The sequence below is a fragment of the Scyliorhinus torazame genome, chromosome 7 (assembly GCF_047496885.1).
Source record: "Scyliorhinus torazame isolate Kashiwa2021f chromosome 7, sScyTor2.1, whole genome shotgun sequence".
Taxonomy (NCBI): domain Eukaryota; kingdom Metazoa; phylum Chordata; class Chondrichthyes; order Carcharhiniformes; family Scyliorhinidae; genus Scyliorhinus; species Scyliorhinus torazame.
In genome coordinates this window covers 133,532,301-133,551,890 of record NC_092713.1, presented here as the reverse complement: position 1 = coordinate 133,551,890, position 19,590 = coordinate 133,532,301, and the positions used below count along the sequence as shown (strand labels likewise).

General features: G+C 46.9%; 1 protein-coding gene across 3 annotated transcripts in view; it reads right to left on the bottom strand.

The window, feature by feature from the left end:
* Positions 1 to 4,143: 4,143 nt before the first annotated feature.
* Positions 4,144 to 19,590, bottom strand: part of LOC140426573 (eIF-2-alpha kinase GCN2-like) — a 130,208-nt gene continuing 114,761 nt past the window's right edge. The window contains exons 23-25 of one of the 3 annotated variants that reach the window (XM_072511509.1): positions 18,642 to 18,716; positions 14,667 to 14,761; positions 4,144 to 6,142 (exon numbers count right to left, since the gene is read on the bottom strand). In XM_072511509.1, coding sequence (XP_072367610.1) covers positions 6,061 to 6,142; positions 14,667 to 14,761; positions 18,642 to 18,716 — 252 coding nt within the window. In that variant the 3' untranslated portion in view covers positions 4,144 to 6,060. Of the gene's footprint in view, positions 6,143 to 14,666; positions 14,762 to 18,641; positions 18,717 to 19,590 lie in introns of those variants that run through there. The other 2 variants (XM_072511511.1, XR_011948234.1) reach the window with 2 other exon arrangements.

The window sequence follows — 19,590 nt, the reverse complement described above, 5'->3', positions numbered from 1 at the left end:
GCTTTCTTGGTCATAACGATGACGTGGGTGAACCTGGACAGATAGTTGGTGATGTTTACACCTAGGAATTTGAAGCTGTCAACCATCTCCATCAAGGCACTATTTAATGCAGAAAGGGGCATGTACGACACTTTGCTTCCTGAAGTCGCCAGCTGGTCCGCTCCTTAGATTTGCTGACATTGAGGGAGAGATTTAGTTGTTACACCACTCCACTATGTTTTCTATCTCCTGCCTGTACTCTGACATTGTTCGAGATGTGACCCACTCCAGTCGTGTCATCAGCAAACTTGTAGATGGAATTCGAGACGAATTTTCACGCACAGTCGTGTGTGTATAAGGTGTATAGTAGGGGGCTAAGCACGCAGCCTTGCAGGGCCCGGTATTGAGGACTATCATGGAGGAGGTGGTCCTTGTTTATCCTTACTGATTGTGGTCTGTGGGTCAGGGAGCCAAGAATCCAGTTGCAGAGGGAAGAGCCAAGTCTTAAGTTTCGGAGTTTGGTTATGAGCTTGGCTGGGATTATGGTGTTGAAACAGAGCTGTAGTCAATGAATAGGAGTCTGACATAGGAGTCCTTGTTGTTGAGATACTCCAGGGATGAACATAGGGCCTGGAAGATAGCGTCTGCTGTGGACCGGTTGTGGCGGTAGACGAATTGCAGTGGATAATGGCAATCTGGAAGTTCGGAGCTAATGTGTCTCGTGGCTAACCTCTCAAAGCAATTCATAATGATAGATGGAAGGAGTAGCGGTCGGTAGTCGTTGAGGCACATTGCCAGGTTCTTCTTTGGCACCAGCATGATAGTGGTCTTTTTGAAGCAGGTGGGAACCTCAGAACGGAGTAGAGAGAGGTTGGCGATGTCTGCGAACACACACGCCAGTTGATCCGCACAGGATCTAAGTGCACAACCAGGGACTCCATCAGGACCCGTTGCTTACTATGGGTTCACTTTCTGAGGTTGTGACAGTAGGAATGGGTGTGTATGAGGCTCTTGAGGAAGTTGACAGCGGTTCGTTGCCATTCTGCTCAAAACGAGCATTGAATGCATTGAGCTCATTGGATAGGGGTGCTCTGTGCCAGGGATTCTTCTCAGCCGCCCTTTGTAGTCATAGATCATAGAATTTACAGTGTAGAAGGAGGCCATTTGGCCCATCGAATCTGCACCGGCTCTTGGAAAGAGCACCCTACCCAAGGTTCACACCTCCACCCTATCCCCATAACCCAGTAACCTCACCCAACACTAAGGGAAATTTTGGACACTAAGGGCAATTTAGCATGGCCAATTCACCTAACTTGCACATCTTTGGACTGTGGGAGGAAACCGGAGCACCCGGAGGAAATACACGCACACACGGGGAGAATGTGCAGACTCCGCACAGACAATGACCCAAGCCGGGAATCGAACCTGGGACCCTGGAGCTGTGAAGCAATTGTGCTAATCACAATGCTACCGTGCTGCCCTAGTCTGTTACATTGTTTAAGCCTTGCCACAACCGACGAGAGTCCCGTGTCATTGGTCTGGGACTCTAGCTTAATGGGATATTGTCTCTTGGCATCCCGGATGGCTTTGCAAGATTCGTCCCTAGATTGCTTGTATAGGTCTGGCTCAGCCGTCTTAAATAGGTCAGACCTGGCCTTCAGTAGGGAGTGGATCTCCCGGTTAAACCACGGTTTCCGGTTGGGGAACGCATTTGCTACCTTCTTCGTCACACAGTCTGTCGTGGAAATAATGTTAGACACAGGCTTTGAGCTTCGTTTCAGGAATTTTATTAACACAAAATCATGGAGAGGCTGAAATGGCTAATAGCCATTTCACAGCACTCTGAGATTAGACAGAAGAAAGCATATCTTCATAGTCTGAAATAAACAGCTCTAGAAGAAAACAGCATCGGGCTGCCCATGTTTATATTAAACAAACCTTGGGAAAGTACGTAGTTCTTGCCCTTGCTAAAACAACTCTAAAACAACTTGTCAGCATAATAAGGTTTTAGCTGTTTGGTAGCAGTATTTCAGTTACATTACCCGACCTTCCAAGTTTTGTTCAAAAGCAGTGATAAAATATAGTCAAGCAATCCCATCATGCTTTAGCAAGTGCCTTTTCTTTAGCAGCAACTAATATTAACGTATTCTCTCAGCGGACGACAAATAATAATAAATCCCCACATTAATTTCCCTTCTACAATTCCCACCCTGTTGATCTTTTGATCAATACCTTTCAGTACATTATCGTGTCTTCCGTAGAGAAGGGTGGTTTATAATGTAAGGGGAACAGACGTATGTCAGTTCCCTGCATGTCATGAGGCTGGTACCAAGGAGGCAATGTTGCCAGGATTGCTCCCATGTTCATCCGATACGCTGCGCAACATTTAAACAGTAACCATACAACAATGATTTGTTGATTATAATTACTTTTATAATGGTGATTATAATCCAGAACACAATTTTCTGTCCTCACGATCCTAACCACCCAAAGCCAAAGTCCCATCCATCATCTTCATGTAATCTTGTTACTTTTTTACGAATGTGATTCACCAGATTATCAATTTTTTCTGAGTTGTGTGGGATGTACCTGCAACATTCACTTCCAGTAAGGGCACAAGTACCTCCCTTTCCAGCTAACACAAAATCAAGGGCCATTCTATTCTGCAGGACCACCGCTCTTATAGCAACCATCTCAGTTTCTATCTGTTTAACAGCTTCTGCAGTATCATTTACTACCTGCTCTAGGACATCCTGTAGTTCATGTAGTTCGTATATATTAGTTACTACTCCTAATGGTGTATCATTCTTCCCAGCTTTTATGCCAATGTCACAACACTTTGTTTTGTCCTGTGATGGGATTATCCTGTAATTTCTGGACATGATGCACATAAGGGGCAGCAAAGTATTGACAGTCCACCTGACGGATGGAATCCACTAACCTCTGCCTCTCCACCCTACCAGATTTATCTCTATTTATCTGCAAATTAAATTATCTATTCCCCTGATGACCGCCTTTCAGTGCTTCCCAGAACATGGAAAAATAGTTTGAAGACGGATGTGGTTTTCTTGCAGGGGATACATCTGCATGTGTGGGGCATGATCTGATGTTACAGTCCACGTTTCTTTACAAAGTAATTCGCCTCCCAGTCTGGTGTGTCAAAATAGTAGTCCAGTGGTCTTCAAACCTTTTTGTCTGGGACCCATTTTTTACCAACCAGCCATCCTTCGGGACCACGCTGGCCGACCTTCGTGACCCACGCCACCCAAACTTTGCGACCCATGCCGCTCGAACCTCATGACCCACCATTTTCACTAATGTTTAATGTGACAGGTGAGCCTGGTTGGTCCTCGCGATCTCACTAGCTTTGTCATTCAATGTTATATTTCTGATGAGGACTTCAGTTGATGATTTAAGTTCTCATTGCATCAATTGAAAAAATCAAGACGTTTTCCTTAAACTCGCCACGCTTCGTCTTCAAATGTCTTTGATCTTTCATTTGCCAGTGCTTCCTGCATAACATACACAAACTTTGTATCTGGATTTGCAGAGTACAATTAATAAACCCATACCTCAAGAAAACTTCTTTATGCTGCTTTGTTCCTGATTTCATCTTCTTCTTCATGGGTTGTTCACCAGAGGCCCTGGAGCTCACACCAGCTCTGCTGGCAGCTACAAAATGGAGGAATCTTTTTTGCGCCCAGACCACATGACTCAGAGGACTGAACATGATCTGCTCTCTGCCGCTGTTTCTGGAGAGAAGACTCCATTGATTTTCAAAAAGAATCTGCTCCTGGTCCAGTCCAGCGCGCTGACGTCAGTAGGAGGCGGTCTGCCTTGCTGGGCTCTTGGCCTGCGAACGGCTGAGGGAGCACTCATGCAGTAGACAGCTGGCACTCTGAAAGCCGGTCGTGGCCTGCATTTTTAAAAGCCGGTTGCGGCCGTTGAGCACTTCTTCCCGCGATCGGTCACGCCCCGACCGATGACCCCGCGACCCTCCCGACACCCGCCTGCAGGTCACGACCCTGAATTTGAAAATGACTGACCTAGGTTCATACATGCAAAATGGCCACTGTGAAACTGTACCCAGCAAAGAGCTGATGATGCCTTCAGGGGAGAGAAGAGAAAATTAACAAGAGAAAAATAAATTGCTACTCAGTAAACTTTTTAATAATTATTTAATAAACGTCTTGACAGAGGAATGTAAAATATTGAAGTATTATAATAATATTCTAAAAATTTCACATCAGACGTTAGTATCCTGTATATCAGTGTTTTTCAAACTTTTTTTCTGGCGACCCATTTTTACAAAATAGCCACCTCTCACAACCCACGCCATGTTATAGATTCAATAGACAATAGATTCTCCACAGTTACCAGGTATTGGTTTAGCACAGGGCTAAATCGCTGGCTTTGAAAGCAGACCGAGGCAGGCCAGCAGCACGGTTCAATTCCCGTACCAGCCTCCCTGAACAGGCGCCGGAATGTGGCGACTAGGGGCTTTTCACAGTAACTTCATTTAAAGCTTACTTGTGACAATAAGCGATTTTCATTTCATATCATTTTCAGTTAACTTTTTAAACCATCACGTTCATTGTTGGCACTTCTGTATTATTAAATGTAAAAAATTGTAAATGAAGATATATTTTCTATTTTTGTTGTTATTTGGAGATCTAAATAACTTGTGACAAAAATCTCTGCGCAGATCAGTGAGCAAGACTTTTGATCGCTGACTCCTGAGGTATTTGAAGAGGGAATGAGACAATTGTTGGAAACACGCCTGGATTTTGCGCTGATGGGAAGGAAGGAGACTCACCACTGATCGCAAAGTCAGCCTCACTGAGAGAGCGACTGATCCTGGAAAGTGAGCGGACAGTAGCTCCTCATTTTGAATAAACATCAAACCCCTTATGTAAACACAGCATAACTTTAAACATAGATCTGATTGACAAGGTTAAGAGTAACTGAAATTCAACAGACATCAACGAGATTAACTGTCACATAAATTGAACCAACACTGACAACGTTAATGATAACTGAAATTCAAGATTAATTGACAATGGTAACAATGGCAGACAATAATCATGCATCCGATTCAGAACGTTAACCTGAAGTTGGTCTCTTTGTATGATCGTTGACTCTGTGTTTCCCATGATCTGCACTTGAACAGATGTATTTCCCCCCTGACTGGGATGGTTGGAGTTCCCAAATATATACCCATTGCCCCAGAGTGGGGCAACCATAAATCAACTTTGTGAAAATGGAACAATTGAAAGATGGAGAGAACCCCACAGGAGACACAGGAATTATCTGCTAGAGCTAGATCTAGTGTAAAGGAATACTCTGCTATGAGTTACTGACTGCGGTACTTGTGGATAGATATTCCAGTTGGCAGTCACTTGTTTTTGGGTGGGGGTGCAGGCCTGGAAAAAAAAAAGAGCGCGAAGCACTGCTGGAAACTAACATTGTGCAGAAGGAGTATCTGCAGGAAATAAATTTAAAGAAAATTGGAAAAAGCTCAGGCAATCCCCAGGGATCATTTTGGAGACCTATTGGCGACCTATTTTACATCATCCAGCGACCCACCCGCGGATCGCGACCCCCACTTTGAAAAACACTGTTGTATATAATATCCCATACCGCCTCCCCGAACAGGCGCCGGATTGTGGCGACTAGGGGCTTTTCACAGTAACTTCATTGAAGCCTACTTGTGACAATAAATTATCAGTAGAATTCTGAGAAAAGAAATAAATTATCACAATTGTTTGAAACATACTGTCAAGTCAGCACTGAACATGTTCGATGTTCAAGGGTCACCAGGATAGAGCTTTTCGCATATAATGTTTTTGGGAGAGTCTGAACTTACAACACAAAATTTGCGAGAAAAGAAGTGATGATAAAGGTCAGTACTTATAACATTTAGGATGTTGCCACTGTTTCCATTAACTTCTCCTTTAATTATACCATTTATAGGCATGAAAACAAGGCCACAAGATATTACCAAAAAATGCAAATATTAACAATTTTCATATCCTGATCATGTTCACAGTTGCAGAGTTACCGGTAGGCTGAGCACCATCCTCAATACTTTCGGAGTGCATGATACTGCCGTGGTATTTTTGACCGCCTCTTGGAAGAAAGTGGTTTCTTTGGTGAGCACCTGCTTGTTTGAAAAGCAGAACAATCAAAACAATATTTTCTGTGAATAACATATTCATGAAACTACTGTACAAATCAAACCAAAGACTAAACAATATGACCGGGGCTTTCCAGTCACGCCCGTGGCGGGAATTGTCGCAGGCGAGACGGAAAATGTGACGGATCTGCAAAAGGTCCATTGACTTTGGGTGGGAATAGGACGAGCTAGGAGGAGAGATAGAGGCGGGTCTATGGGCGGATGCCCTAAGCAGGGTTAATACCTCCTCATCGTGCGCCAGGCTTAGCCTGATACAATTTAAGGTAGTCCACCGGGCACACATGACAGTGGCTAGGGATGAGCAAGTTTTTCGGGGTAGAGGATAGGTGTGCAAGGTGCGCGGGAAGCCCAGCAAATCATGTCCACATGTTTTGGGCATGTCCGAAGCTTCGAGGGTTTTGGCAGGGTTTTGCTAAGGCAATGTCCACGATGCTAAAAACACAGGTGGTGCCGAGTCCGGAGGTAGCGATCTTTGGAGTGTCGGAAGATCCGGGAGTTCAGTGGGCGAAAGAGGCCGACGTCCTGGCCTTTGCCTCCCTGGTAGCCCGGAGACAGATCTTATCAATGTGGAGGACTCGAAGTCCCTGCGTGTAGAGACCTGGGTTTCTCAGTCTTGAGAAAATAAAGTTTGCCGTAAGAGGGTCAATGTTAGGTGAATTTCATAGAATTTACAGTGCAGAAGGAGGCCATTCGGCCCATCGAGTCTGCACCAGCTCTTGGAAACAGCACCCTACCCAAGCCCACACCTCCACCCTATCCCCATAACCCAGTAACCCAACCCAACCCTAAGGGCAATTTTGGACACTATGGGCAATTTAGCATGAGCAATCCACCTAACCTGCACATCTTTGGACTGTGGGAGGAAACCAGAGCATAAACCCACGCACACTCGGGGAGAATGTGCAGACTCCGTACACAGACAGCGAACCAAGCCGGGAATCAAACCTGGGACCCTGGAGCTGTGAAGCAATTGTGTTAACCACCATGCTACCGTGCTGACCTCCGGTGAAGATTGGGCTGGGGGGGAAATGTTTATTTAACCATGTTGATGTCATTGTTACGGTTTTAAAAAATTTCAAATACCTTAATAAATTTTTTTTTTTTTTTTTTTTTAAAAGACTTTGGGTGGGAATTTCTGGACCTTCCTGAAAATCCTGGCCTCTGGGTGGAATTAAACGGGAGGGGGTGTCCAATGACACCACCAAAGTTGGTGATGCCCCCCCCCCCCCCGAACCTGAATTCCCCCACCAACCTGATTCCCTGATGGAATTAAATCCCCACATGTCAGCAGGAATCCTGCTGCCAGTGCTCCAAACTCCACAGGGGACATTGAATTCAAGGACTTCCCCAGAAAGGCATAAACCCTGCCTGTGAAAGCTGCCAGCCGATTGAAGGCCGCAAGCTCTCCATTATCGGGAGATATGACTGTTGCAAGTAATGCAATTGGGCTTTCACCAGGGACTATCCTTAGGCCCCTGGAGAAAGGTAGGCAAGGGCAGGATGAGGGTTGCAGGGAGAGGGGAGGTGTTGAAAGGGGGGAGAGGGGGCAAGAGGTTAGAAAGGAAAGGACAGGGGGTGATGCATGGCCAGCACTCAATGGGGTCCCTCAGTCAGGTACCAAATGCCTGTGAAGGAGGAACGCCCTCCCCCTTGATTTTTGGCTCCCCACATGCCACTGAGTGAATACTAGCAGTGCTGGGATGAGGTCTGTAAGGGGCACAGTTGGCCTCCAGGCAAGAAGGTCCCCACCCCTACCTGATCAGTCGGCCTCCCCTCCACCTCGGAACCTAATCTCCAAAGGGTGAGGCTTTAAATTCCACTCTCTGCTACCAATAATACAGATTGTTTGTCTGGTGCATGAATTTTCACAACTTTTCCGAGTCCCAATGGTCAACACTACAATTAGGTAGGCGGCTTCCCGAAACAGTATTTCCGGGGATGTATGCACTTAGGAGTATTCCTCAATGATAGCTTTGGAGTTGTTTGGACAGAATCATACATTCACGTTTGAAATTCAAATCTCAGACTGAACTCAGGCTCAATTCTCATCAAATCTTATATCTAAACATAACGTGCATCCAAAGTGAGGCAGAGTAAGAAACTATTCCAATTGTGCTGTCCCTGATACAGTGGTAATCAACATTTGTTTACTGAAATCCATGCAATTGTATCCTGATGACACTTTTTATTTCCTCGTTTGCTTTCAAACATTTTTTATCTCAAACTTATGGCTCATTATAGCAGTTGCTATGGTACGTTCGGCGAATGCACTAAAACTGGAGTCTGGTAACAATAGTGTTGGCAAAGCTTTCAACAAAAAAAGCCAGAAAGACATTATGCTAATTATAATAATTATAGGAGGCTGAACTGGTTTATCATAAAATGAAAATAAAGCCGCTACCGCGGCACACAAAACAAACAACCCAGCTGAGGAGTATTGTGAACTGCCGGTCTGGGTGTGACTTTTATCTGTACAGTTATCGCATTCCTCCCCCTCAAGCCAGAATCAATCCCTCATTGGGCAGCACGGTAGCACAAGTGGATAGCACTGTGGCTTCACAGCGCCAGGGTCCCAGGTTCGATTCCCTGCTGGGTCACTGTCTGTGCGGAGTCTGTGTTCTCCCCGTGTCTGCGTGGGTTTCCTCCGGGTGCTCCGGTTTCCTCCCACAGTCCAAAGACGTGCAGGTTAGGTGGATTGGCCATGATAAATTACCCTTAGTGTCCAAAAAGGTTAGGAGGGGTTATTGGGTTATGGGGATAGGGTGGAAGTGAGGGCTTAAGTGGGTCGGTGCAGACTCGATGGGCCGAGTAGCCTCCTTCTGCACTCTATGTTCATTCCGGCGGTGGAGGGGCCTCTTTTGTCACTTGGCACGAGGCCTCAAGTCGGCGGCAGGTGGAGCCAGATTAAGGGAGGGGGTGAAGCGGACTGGGATCGTCGCTTCCTTGTTGCGACAAAGGATCCACTGATGGGTGCTCATCTTCTGGTGGAGGATCAATCTGGTCAATCTCCATTTTGGACTCCGAAACTTCATAGTCGGGGGGAATGACTCTCGGGTCCACCACAGACTGGGTCCCCTTGCCAGAGGTAGGCGCAGTGGGCATCAAGGACATCATCTCTGCTGAAATCATCTTCGCTGGAGTGGGTTCCCTGCTTCTAAGGGGTTCAGGTGTTTCTCACGGCCTTCCCTTGGACTATTACTTCATAAGAAACGGGACCAGTTTTTTCCAGCACAACTCCTGGGATCCATTGGGAGCCACCTTTAAAGTTTCGAACAGAGACAGCATCTCCTGTTCTGAAGATTTTTGGGGGGTCTTCTAGTGTTAAGAGTTTCTATTTTGCGGTTTCCTGCTTTGACTCCACCTTCTCCCAAGTTAGAAAACAGCAGGCTGAACCTGGGGTGCTGTCGTTGACCCATTAACAATTCTGCTGATGTGAACCCCGTCATCATGTACAATGTGGTTCTACAATCCAAAAGGAACCGGGCTAATTTCATATCCAGGGAACCAGAAAGCTGTTTCATCATTCCGGTTTTGAATGTTTTAACTGCCCGTTCGGTCAGGCCATTAGATGATTGGATGGTGCAGCGTTGTTTGGATGTGTTTAATGCCCGAAATTCTCCAGTGGTAAAGGGAGTACTATTATTGAATACGAGGACCTCTGGTATACCGCGCGTACAGAAGCTTTGCTGGAGTTTTTCTACTGTTACATGAGAAGTCGTGGAGGACAATCAATGTACTTCAAACAGTTTTGAGTGGGCGTCGACCATAAAAAGGAACATTGATCCCAAGAAGGGGCCAGCGAAGTCCACGTGCACCCATACCCATGGCCTTTCTGGCTACTCCCATGGGTGAAAAGAGGTCGACGGTTGGAGTTTCTGGTTCACCTGCCACAAGGAGCACTGCTTCACCAGATTCTCAATGGCTATATTGAGCCCGGGCCAACAGAAAAGGCCCAGCAGGGATTTATGTTCTGTTACATTTGTGAAACGTTGGCCATAGACATATGGGTGCAGCTTCTTCACCCCCAAAAAATAACACCCAATCCTTCCTTATCGATCTGAGAAAAGCGTCTTTCCATGGCCACCAAGGTTCTGGATACATATGCTGGAGGACTCTCGGTGCCATTGACTCATCGATAAGAAAGGACTAACCCTAGGGCAGCACGGTAGCGCAGTGGGTAGTGCTGCTGCCTCACGGCGCCTAGGTCCCAGGTTCGATCCCGGTTCTGGATCACTGTCTGTGAGGGGGTTGCACATTCTCTCCGTGTTTGCGTGGGTTTTGTCCCCACAACCCAAGGATGTGCAGGGTAGGTGAATTGGCCACGCTAAATTGCCCCTTAATTGGAAAAAATGAATTGGGTACTCTAAATTTATTTTTAAAAAGAAAGGACTAACCTGTTTTTTGCAGACCATTGGCAGGATTCTCCGACCCCCCGCTGGGTCAGAGAATCACCAGGGAGCGGCGTGAATTCCACCCCGCCGCTCTGACCCCGACTACCGAATTCTCCAGCGCCAATTTTTTGGCGGGGGCGGGGATCGCGCCGCACCGGTCGGGGGCCATTGGAAGTGGCCCCCCCCCCCCCCCCCCCCCGGCGATTCTGCGGTCCCCGATGGGCCGAGCGGCTTCCCGTTTTCGGCCAGTCCCACTGACGTGAATTACAGAAGGTCTATATCGGTGGGATCTGGCTCTGAGGGTGGCCTGCGGAGTCCTCGGGGGGGGGGGGGGGGCGCGGGTGTTCCGGCCCACGGTGTCCTGGCCCGCGATTGGGGCCCACCGATCTGCGGGTGGGTCTGTACCGTGGGGGCACTCCTCCCATCTGCGCTGGCCTGTGTAAAGCTCCGCCATGGCCGGCGCGGGGAGGAACCCCACTGCGCATGCGCCAAATCGCGCCGGTCGGCGGAGGCCCTTCGGCGCCAGTTGGCGCGCCGCCAATCACTCCAGCGCCAGCCTAGCCCCCATAGGTGCGGAGGATTCTGCACCTTCCGGGCGGCCCGATGCCGGAGTGGTTCACGCCACTCTTTGCCACCGGTACGGCCCGCTCACCGGATACCTGAGCACCCCGGCCCATCTTTTTTCATTTTCTATAACAAAATTAAATCGTAGTGTGTTGTGGTTGCTACCACTAAAATGCTCCCCCCACTGCCACCATAAACACCTGTCCAGCTTCGTTCTCCAGAATTAGATCCAACACTATGCGGTCTCTTGTTGGACCTTCTACATATTCACGTAAAAAGCTCTACTGAATATATTTGTAAGAAATCTGCCCCCAAAACTCTTTTACACTATGACGATCCCAATTAATGTTGGGGAAGTTGAACTCCCCTAAAATAATTACCCTATTATGATTATATTTACACATCTCCAGACAGTACTGGAAGAGTTACTGGACGCAAGCATACTAGATGAAGGAAACTATAGTGACATGTATGACCGACTGGTAGAAGGGGCCGACACCATATTGGACGCAACAAGAATGAAGTGGGAGGAGGACCTGGGGATCGAAATAGGGTGGGGACTCTTGAACGAAGCACTGCATAGGGTCAACTCCACCTCCACATGCGCAAGGCTCAGCCTGACGCAACTAAAAGTGGTACATAGAACCCACTTAACAAGAACCCGTATGAGTAGGTTCTTCCTACTCATACTTCCTACAGGTGGAGGACAGATGTGAGCGGTGCCAAGGAGGCCCAGCCAACCACGCCCACATGTTCTGGTCCTGCCCCAGAATGTGGAGTACTGGACAGCCTTCTTCGAGGCAATGTCCAAGGTGGTGGGGGTGAGGGTGGAGCCATGCCCGAAAGTGGCGGTCTTCGGGATTTCAGACCAGCCAGATCTATTCCTGGGGAGGAGGGCGGACACCCTTGCCTTTGCCTCCCTGATCGCCCGCCATAGAATCCTGTTCGGCTGGCGGTCAGCAGCACCACCCAAAGCTGCAGACAGGCTGTCCGACCTCTCGGAATCTCTCCAAATGGAGAAAATCAAATTCGCCATCCGAGGGTCAGACAACGGCTTCCACAGAACGTGGGAGCCATTCACCCAATTGTTCCGAGACCTGTGTGTGGCCAACAAACAAGCAGAAGAATAGCCAGGTAGCCAAGAAACAGGGGAGAGTAGCCAAAGCATGAGAGGGAGAGATAGACGAGGTGAGAGGGGAGGGGTGAGAGGGGAGGGGGGGGGGAAAGAGAGACAGCTAAATCTAAGAGGAAGGAAAGGCGAGCCACAGGGGGGGGTGGGGGCAGGAGCGGGGAGAGGGGGGGTAGAGGGAAGAGACGGAACAATAGAGGAGAGCCAAGGAGGGGGAGGGGGAAGGCAGGGAAACGTTAACAAACTTAACGTCCACAGGAACAGAGAAAACGGGGAAGACGGGAGGGCCGCAGAAACGGAAGTGCGCAGAAGCGGAACGAGACGACAACGGCAGTGAACTCCGTCTGGGAGAAGCAAGGGACGACAACACCACGAACAGTGCATACTTATGTGTGTAAATAATTTTGCCAAGTGTACCATCCGATGGCTTCTCAGGGAAAATTAAAACGTCAGCAGCAGCGGCACGTAAGGGAGTGGGGGTGAGTGCTCCGTTGGGAGGGTGTGGGAAGACTGAGGTGCGTGGGGTCACGTCTAGTCAATTGCTATTTTATATTCTCTTTTTGCACTATGTTAATGTTCACTCTATTTTGCTGTATTGGGATTATTACTATTCATTATGAAAAACTTTGCAAAACTTTAATTAAAAAAATATTTAAAAAAATATATTTTTTTACCCATCTCAGTGAATTATCTACATATCTGTTCCTCTATTGCCCCCCGACTGTTTGGGGGTCTATAATACACTCCCCAACAATGTGACCGCAATCTTTTTATTCCTAAGCTCTTCCCTCAAAGCCTCCATTTGAAAACCCTTCCAAGATACCATCCCTCCTTGCAGTAATTGACTCTTGAATTAATAATGCAACACCACCTCCCCTTTTACATCCTCCCTTGTCTCGCCTGAATATCCTTCCAGAATGTTACGTTGCCAACCTTGCCCCTTCCTCAACCACGTTTCTGTGATGGCAACAATATCACAATTCCATGTGTCAATCCACACCCTTAACTCATTAGTCTTGCTTATAATACTCCTAGCATTAAAGGAGAAGCGATCCAGCCTCAACTTACTCCCTTGGCTGAAAACATGGCTGAGCTCCCTCTGTCTTAGTTCCTTTAATACAGTATGCTGTGTCACTAATGGTCTGCATCCCCTCCCCCTGCCGAACTAGTTTAAACTCAACAGCACTAGGAAACCCACCTGCAAAAACCTATCCTGGTTCAGGTGGAGACCATCCCACTTGTACATGTCCCACCTTCCCCAGAAACAGTCCCAGTGATCCAGGAATTGAAAACCCTCCCTCCAGCAGCAGCTTTTGAGCCACGCATCCTTCTGCCCTATTCTCCTATTTCTGTACTCGCTAGCACGTGACACCAGGAGTCCTCACAATACTTTTTTTGGTCTTCACAAACACACCCAGGGAAAAATTGGGCGTGGTTTATTCCTTTCTCTCTCACCTCCGAGTCACAAGGTTGCCCAGGGAATTCCAATCCACTACACTTGCTTTGCTACAACTTCAATTGCAGCAGTAAGCAAAAATACTGGTAAGAAGTCTCATTTTTTAAAATAAAATAAATAATACCATCTTATCTGAGACGAGTCAATTGACTCGTGTTGCTCCAGTTCAATGTGAGACGCAAGTAGCAAACTCCATCATCTTGCAAATAGAACTTTAAAACCCAACTTTTCTTCCCAATCCTCTGATCGCTACGGTGATCATAAACACTGGATTTAATTTAAAGGTAACATATTTAATGTACTCTCCATGCAAAAATTATCAGAAATCTCCAAAAACATGGCAGAACCTTTTCACTAACTTATCCCCATGGAGGAATTCTTATTTCAGGACATGCAGGTAATCCTCCTGCACCGTTTAATGCACATTTCTCGTGGCCTTTATATTAGATAGAATAGAACATTACAGTGCAGTACAGGCCCTTCGGCCCTCGATGTTGCACCAACCTGTGATACCAATCTAAAGCCCATCTACACTATTCCCTTATCATCCATATGTTTATCCAATGACCATTTAAATGCCATAAATGTTGGCGAGCCCACTACTGTTGCAGGCAGGGCATTCTATGCCCTTACTACTCTCCGAGTAAAGAACCTACCTCTGACATCTATCCTATATCTATCTCCCCTCAATTTAAAGCTATGTCCCTCGTGCTAGCCATCACCATCCGAGGAAAAAGGCTCTCACTGTCCACCCGATCTAATCCTCTGATCATCTTGTATGCCTCTATTAAGTCACCTCTTAACCTTCTTCTCTCTAACGAAAACAGCCTCACTGCTTCACTGTGTGAATTTGCTTCACTGTAATAGAACCATTTTCACCGCATCAACGAAAAGTAGCACACTCAAATTGGACATACTTGTATCAAGTGGTATTTTGTCTTAATGCTTTACCTTGATGGAGCCAGTTTCGTGGACCTTTTTACACACTGCAAAAACTTCTCAATGCTATTTATGGTTGAAACGTTTCCTCTGTCATACAGCAACACCTATATACAAACAGAGGGTAAATGCCATTAATACAGAACTGCTTCATTAAGTTGGCTGCAGTTACCTATCACCTGCAGGAATGTGTTTTTTGCAATTCACTTATAACATTAGTTAAAGCAGAAAAGGAGAGAAAATGTTTCTCTAAATAAAACAGATGATGCGCGCGATCTCCCAGCCACGTTACGCTGGTCGCGAAAACGAGCGGACCGTTTAGACAGCGAGAGGCCGAAATCGGGAACCACGCCGGGTGATGATCAGTTTCCGATCTAACCAGCCGGCTCCCATTGGTGAGATCAGGGTCCTGCTGCAGTGTGGCGAGAAACCAAAATCACCAATAAAGTCCAATCTCCATCCCATTAACAGGAAGGTCACCCTAGTGAATGGTCTCCCATTATCTAATCACCTCCTCAGCGAGCAGACACATGTTTAGTACACCTATTTAAATACATGAAGCTAGCACAATGGCTGCTGTGGGGATCCGAGGAGGTGAGTAGCCATCTTGGAAATCAGGCAATTAGCCCGGGGACACCTGGGCTATTTCCCCAATGCTCAGGAGGGATGGGGGGGTCGCTCCTGCGTTTCGGGGGGACGGGAATGAGGGACTGCAGCTCTCGTGGGTACGCCATGCCAGTCCCCGGATCATGCAAACCCAGCTGCTGCCTATCCATCCCTCCAAACACCCCCGTGACAGACCCCAATCAGTGGTGATGTGGTGATGGTCAATTTAAGCCTCACTGATCGTGGCGGCCGCGGATTGCACAACTGAAGGCGTTAGCTGTGCCCTCCACAACCCGGCAAAGCAGTCAGGTGATGGGCCTGTATCTACACTGTCAGTGGGTCAGCATTCAAGGCAGGAGGGTGATGACAATCCGCTGTGAGCCGAGCTCTGGTGCTCCTCAATGTATGCCATAGTCTGACTCTGGTCTGTCTGCTGAGTGCACTGTCAGAACCGGCATTTACACGTGGTATGCCTTGGGGGTGATGCCTGGCAGCTCCCCAATGTCTGCATCATGGTATCGATGCCCTCAGCAATGCCCCTCTGTGAGCGGGCTGTGCTCTGCATCCCCTCGCCAATGTTCACCTGCATTTGGGACACAGTTCTCAGGGACCGGGACATGCTGTGGACCACCTCAACGATGCCCATCTGAGACTGGGACATGCTCCACAGCTAATCTGAAAGGTCCGCTTGCGTCAGGGACACGACCCCAGTGACTCGGACATGCTGTTGAGGCACTCAGCCATGGCCGTCACTGACTAAGCAACGCCTTGGACACCACCACGCGATGGTAGAATCATGCCCCAGAGCTCTCTACAACTGCAACATAATTTTCACCCTTTTGTATTCCAGTCCTATTGAGATAAAGGCTAACATTTCATAAGTCTTAATTATGTAAGTGTCCACTCTCCTTTAGTAATTTCTGTACTTGGACTCTTAAGTATCTATATTCACCCACAGTTCCGAGGGGCAGCACGGTGGCACAGTGGTTAGAATTGCTGCCTCACAGCACCAGGGACCCGGGTTCAATTTTGACCACGGGTTACTGTCTGGGTGGAGTTTTCCCTGAGTCTTCCCTGGTTTTCTCCAAGTGCACCAGTTTCCTCCCGTAGTCCAAAGATATGCGGGCTACGTGGATTGGCCATGCTAAATTGCCCGCAAGTGTCCAAAGGTTGGGTGGGAATACAGGGATCAGGTGGGGATTGGGCCTAGGTAGGGTGGTCTTTCGAAGGGTCGGTGCAGAATTGATGGTCCAAATGGCCTCCTTCTGCACTGTAGGGGTTCTATGATTCTTATATATTTTTTAAAAACTGATCTATCTTTCTTAGGTTCAGGGTGGATAACTTTACACATTCCCATACTGAATTCCACCTGCCACTGTTTGATCTTTTAACCTATCAATGTCCCATTGCAACTTCCCACTCTCAACCAAACCATTTACTGTGCTACCTTACTTAGTAATCTGTAATACAGCACACCTAAATCTACAACTCTTTACTTCCTCATCCAATTCATTTCTGAACATGATGAAAAGCTGTGTCCTCAGTACAGATTCCTGCAGGACATCACTAGTTGCAACCTGTCAATGACCATTTCTCCATATGACCAATATATGCGTACAATATTTCTTAGACCTCTGAGAGGTTAACTTAATAACCTAAATAAATATACAAGAAAATATTTGAATTTGCCTACATTGTTGACATTTCAGTCTGATGTTTCTGCCCCTTTGAAACTAGCAGTTTTGGATCAGGAAATTGGGGTTGATTAATGTAATGAAAACTGTAAATGTTGCCACAGTCCGGGAGGGCCATAGGCTGCTCTCCCTTTTGAGAACTGACTGGTGGTGATTTAACCGGAGGGTTACCACACCTCCGGTTAGAGGCAAGGTTGAGAAGGCGGGGTCTTCATGGATAACTTCAGCCGGTACGGGAATTGATCCCGCTAATCTATCCCGATTAATGTAAAGAGGACCAATAGCCAGAAAATGGTCAGAGACTGCGAGGCTACTGCAGTGTCAGAAATGGCAGTGGACCAGGCCCTCCAGGGCCCAAAAGAATAACTCGGACCACTGTCATCCTTGAGGATGTCCCATACCATCGGCAATTGTACCTGTACCCCAACTCGCCACGACTTATATATTACAATCTCTATCACTAATACTGTGCACCTTGGTAGTAGTACAGCACCTAATTTGCTTTGCCAATCCTGGCATGGCGGATCACGTTCTAGTTGGCATCTGAAGCTCATCCAGCAAGTCTAAGTGGGGCTGGGGCCGACAAATTTCAGGCCATGAGAGGCCCAAATGTCAATGGAATGGGTTGCCGACCAGCTCACTCACCCAGTCAGCCACCCTAAAGTCAAAATCGGCCACATAATAAAACACTCGGAGGCTGTTCTAAACTCAGTACCAATCTAAAGATCACCAACTGTAAATTGAGGCAGGACAACATCGGAATATCATAATAGTCTTGCAGGTGAGTTGGTGTCCACGCGATTTTACGTTTGTAAAACCCTAGTAAGTTGCTTCATAATGGAAGCTGATAAACTTCCAAAGATGCGCAGGTTAGGTGGATTGGCCATGCTAAATTGCCCCTTAGTATCCAGTGATCTGCAGATTAAGTTACAGGGGATAGAGCTGGTTGAGTGGGGTTGTGGGCCTAGGTAGTGTGCTTTATCAGAGGGTCAGCGCAGACGTGATGGGCTGACTGGCCTCCTCCTGCTTGTAGGGGTTCTATGATTAACGGGCTCAAAAATAAACAGACAATAATAATAAAAGCTTAATAAGGTGCAAAGAGTTTATTGAAGAGCTGCTGAAAGACCTGTTTGCCTGAAATCAGTGGAGCTTAGAAACTGGTAAATACAGAGTATCGCGAAATTAAGGTAAGCACACATTAACAACTTGCAAAGAGATTACTGAACAGCTGAGTCTTCCTAACATAGCCAAATGGCTTTCTCATTGATTTTTATGGTGATGGTAACTGGTTAGTGGCAATTGCCGGTTGCACACTATAAATGTGCACAGTGTAAGTGATGGAGGCAACAATACAATTTAGGTTTCCAGGCCTTCCAATCCTTTGCATTGTGCCTACACACATTCATTGAATTCTGCTGATAGGACAACTTTCTTTAGATTTCTGTTCTTACTGCGTCTCAGTTTTTTGGCTAAGATCAAGCCCAAGATGAGGTGTAAAGCCTTTTCTTGTCAGCTTGGATCACGTGTGTCTCCTTTGTGGAGAGCATGAATTGGGTTCAATTTGAATTTGAACTTGTTTTTGGAGCAAGCAATGGGATGGATTAAGGGTTTGCCCTGTCCACTTTACGCACTGGCTTTGTAAATTTAAGGATGCGATTTAAAAAATGAAAGAGATTGCTGTTATTACCTTTAGAGCTGTTTCACTCTCTGGTTGTAGAACAAATATCCTTCCCTTTTCAAGACTCTCAGCTGCAACTGTTTCCTAAACAGGATTAAAACGCAAGGCCAGATTTTTAAGACTTGAGCTAATGTTAGTACACATCCTCCAAGTAGTGCGGTGAAGATGCTTAAGTTACAACAAAAAGCTGTCTTTGAAAACAAACTTTACCCACCATCCTACAGAATCCTGAAATTATAATAATGTATGTGTACTTCATGCATTTGCACTACATCAGTAATTCTTGCATGAAGAACTTCCTGCATGAAGAACTTGAAAGGAAATCACATACCTGGGAATCAAAAATCTCAATCTTTACCAACAAAATACTTAAAATAACCAGGAGGTTATTTTATTTCCCTTATTATTAGTGTGAGTGCACATTTAAAAAGTTGCAGAAGTATAGATGAGGGCAATGCCCTCATCCTTCCAAAGAAACCTGAATTACTTTCATTGTATCATCCACGTCACTGTGGAGAGTGCTTTTTCCAAGAACTGATGACATTGCATTACGTGCTTCCTGACGTCACAGTGGTTAGCACAGCGCCAGGGACCCGGATTCGATTCCGGCTTTGGGTGGCTGTCTGTGTGGAGTTTCCACGTTCTAGCCATGTCTGCATGGGTGTCCGGATCGTCCCACAGTCCAAAGAGGTGTGGGTTAGGTGGATTGGCATGCTAAATTGGCCCCTCATGTGTCATGGGATGTGCAGGTTAGGTGGGGTTACAGGATCACGAGGATAGGGCAAAAGCCTGTTTAGGGTGCTCTTTAAGAGGGTCAGTGCAGACTCGGTGGGCCAAATGGCCTCCTTCTGCACTGTATGAAAGGCCTCCTTCTGCACTGTTATGGATTCTATGGTTCTATGAACTGTCGAGCTGTAAAGTGACAAACCTCAGCATGCAAGCTAGAGAGAAAAAAGAC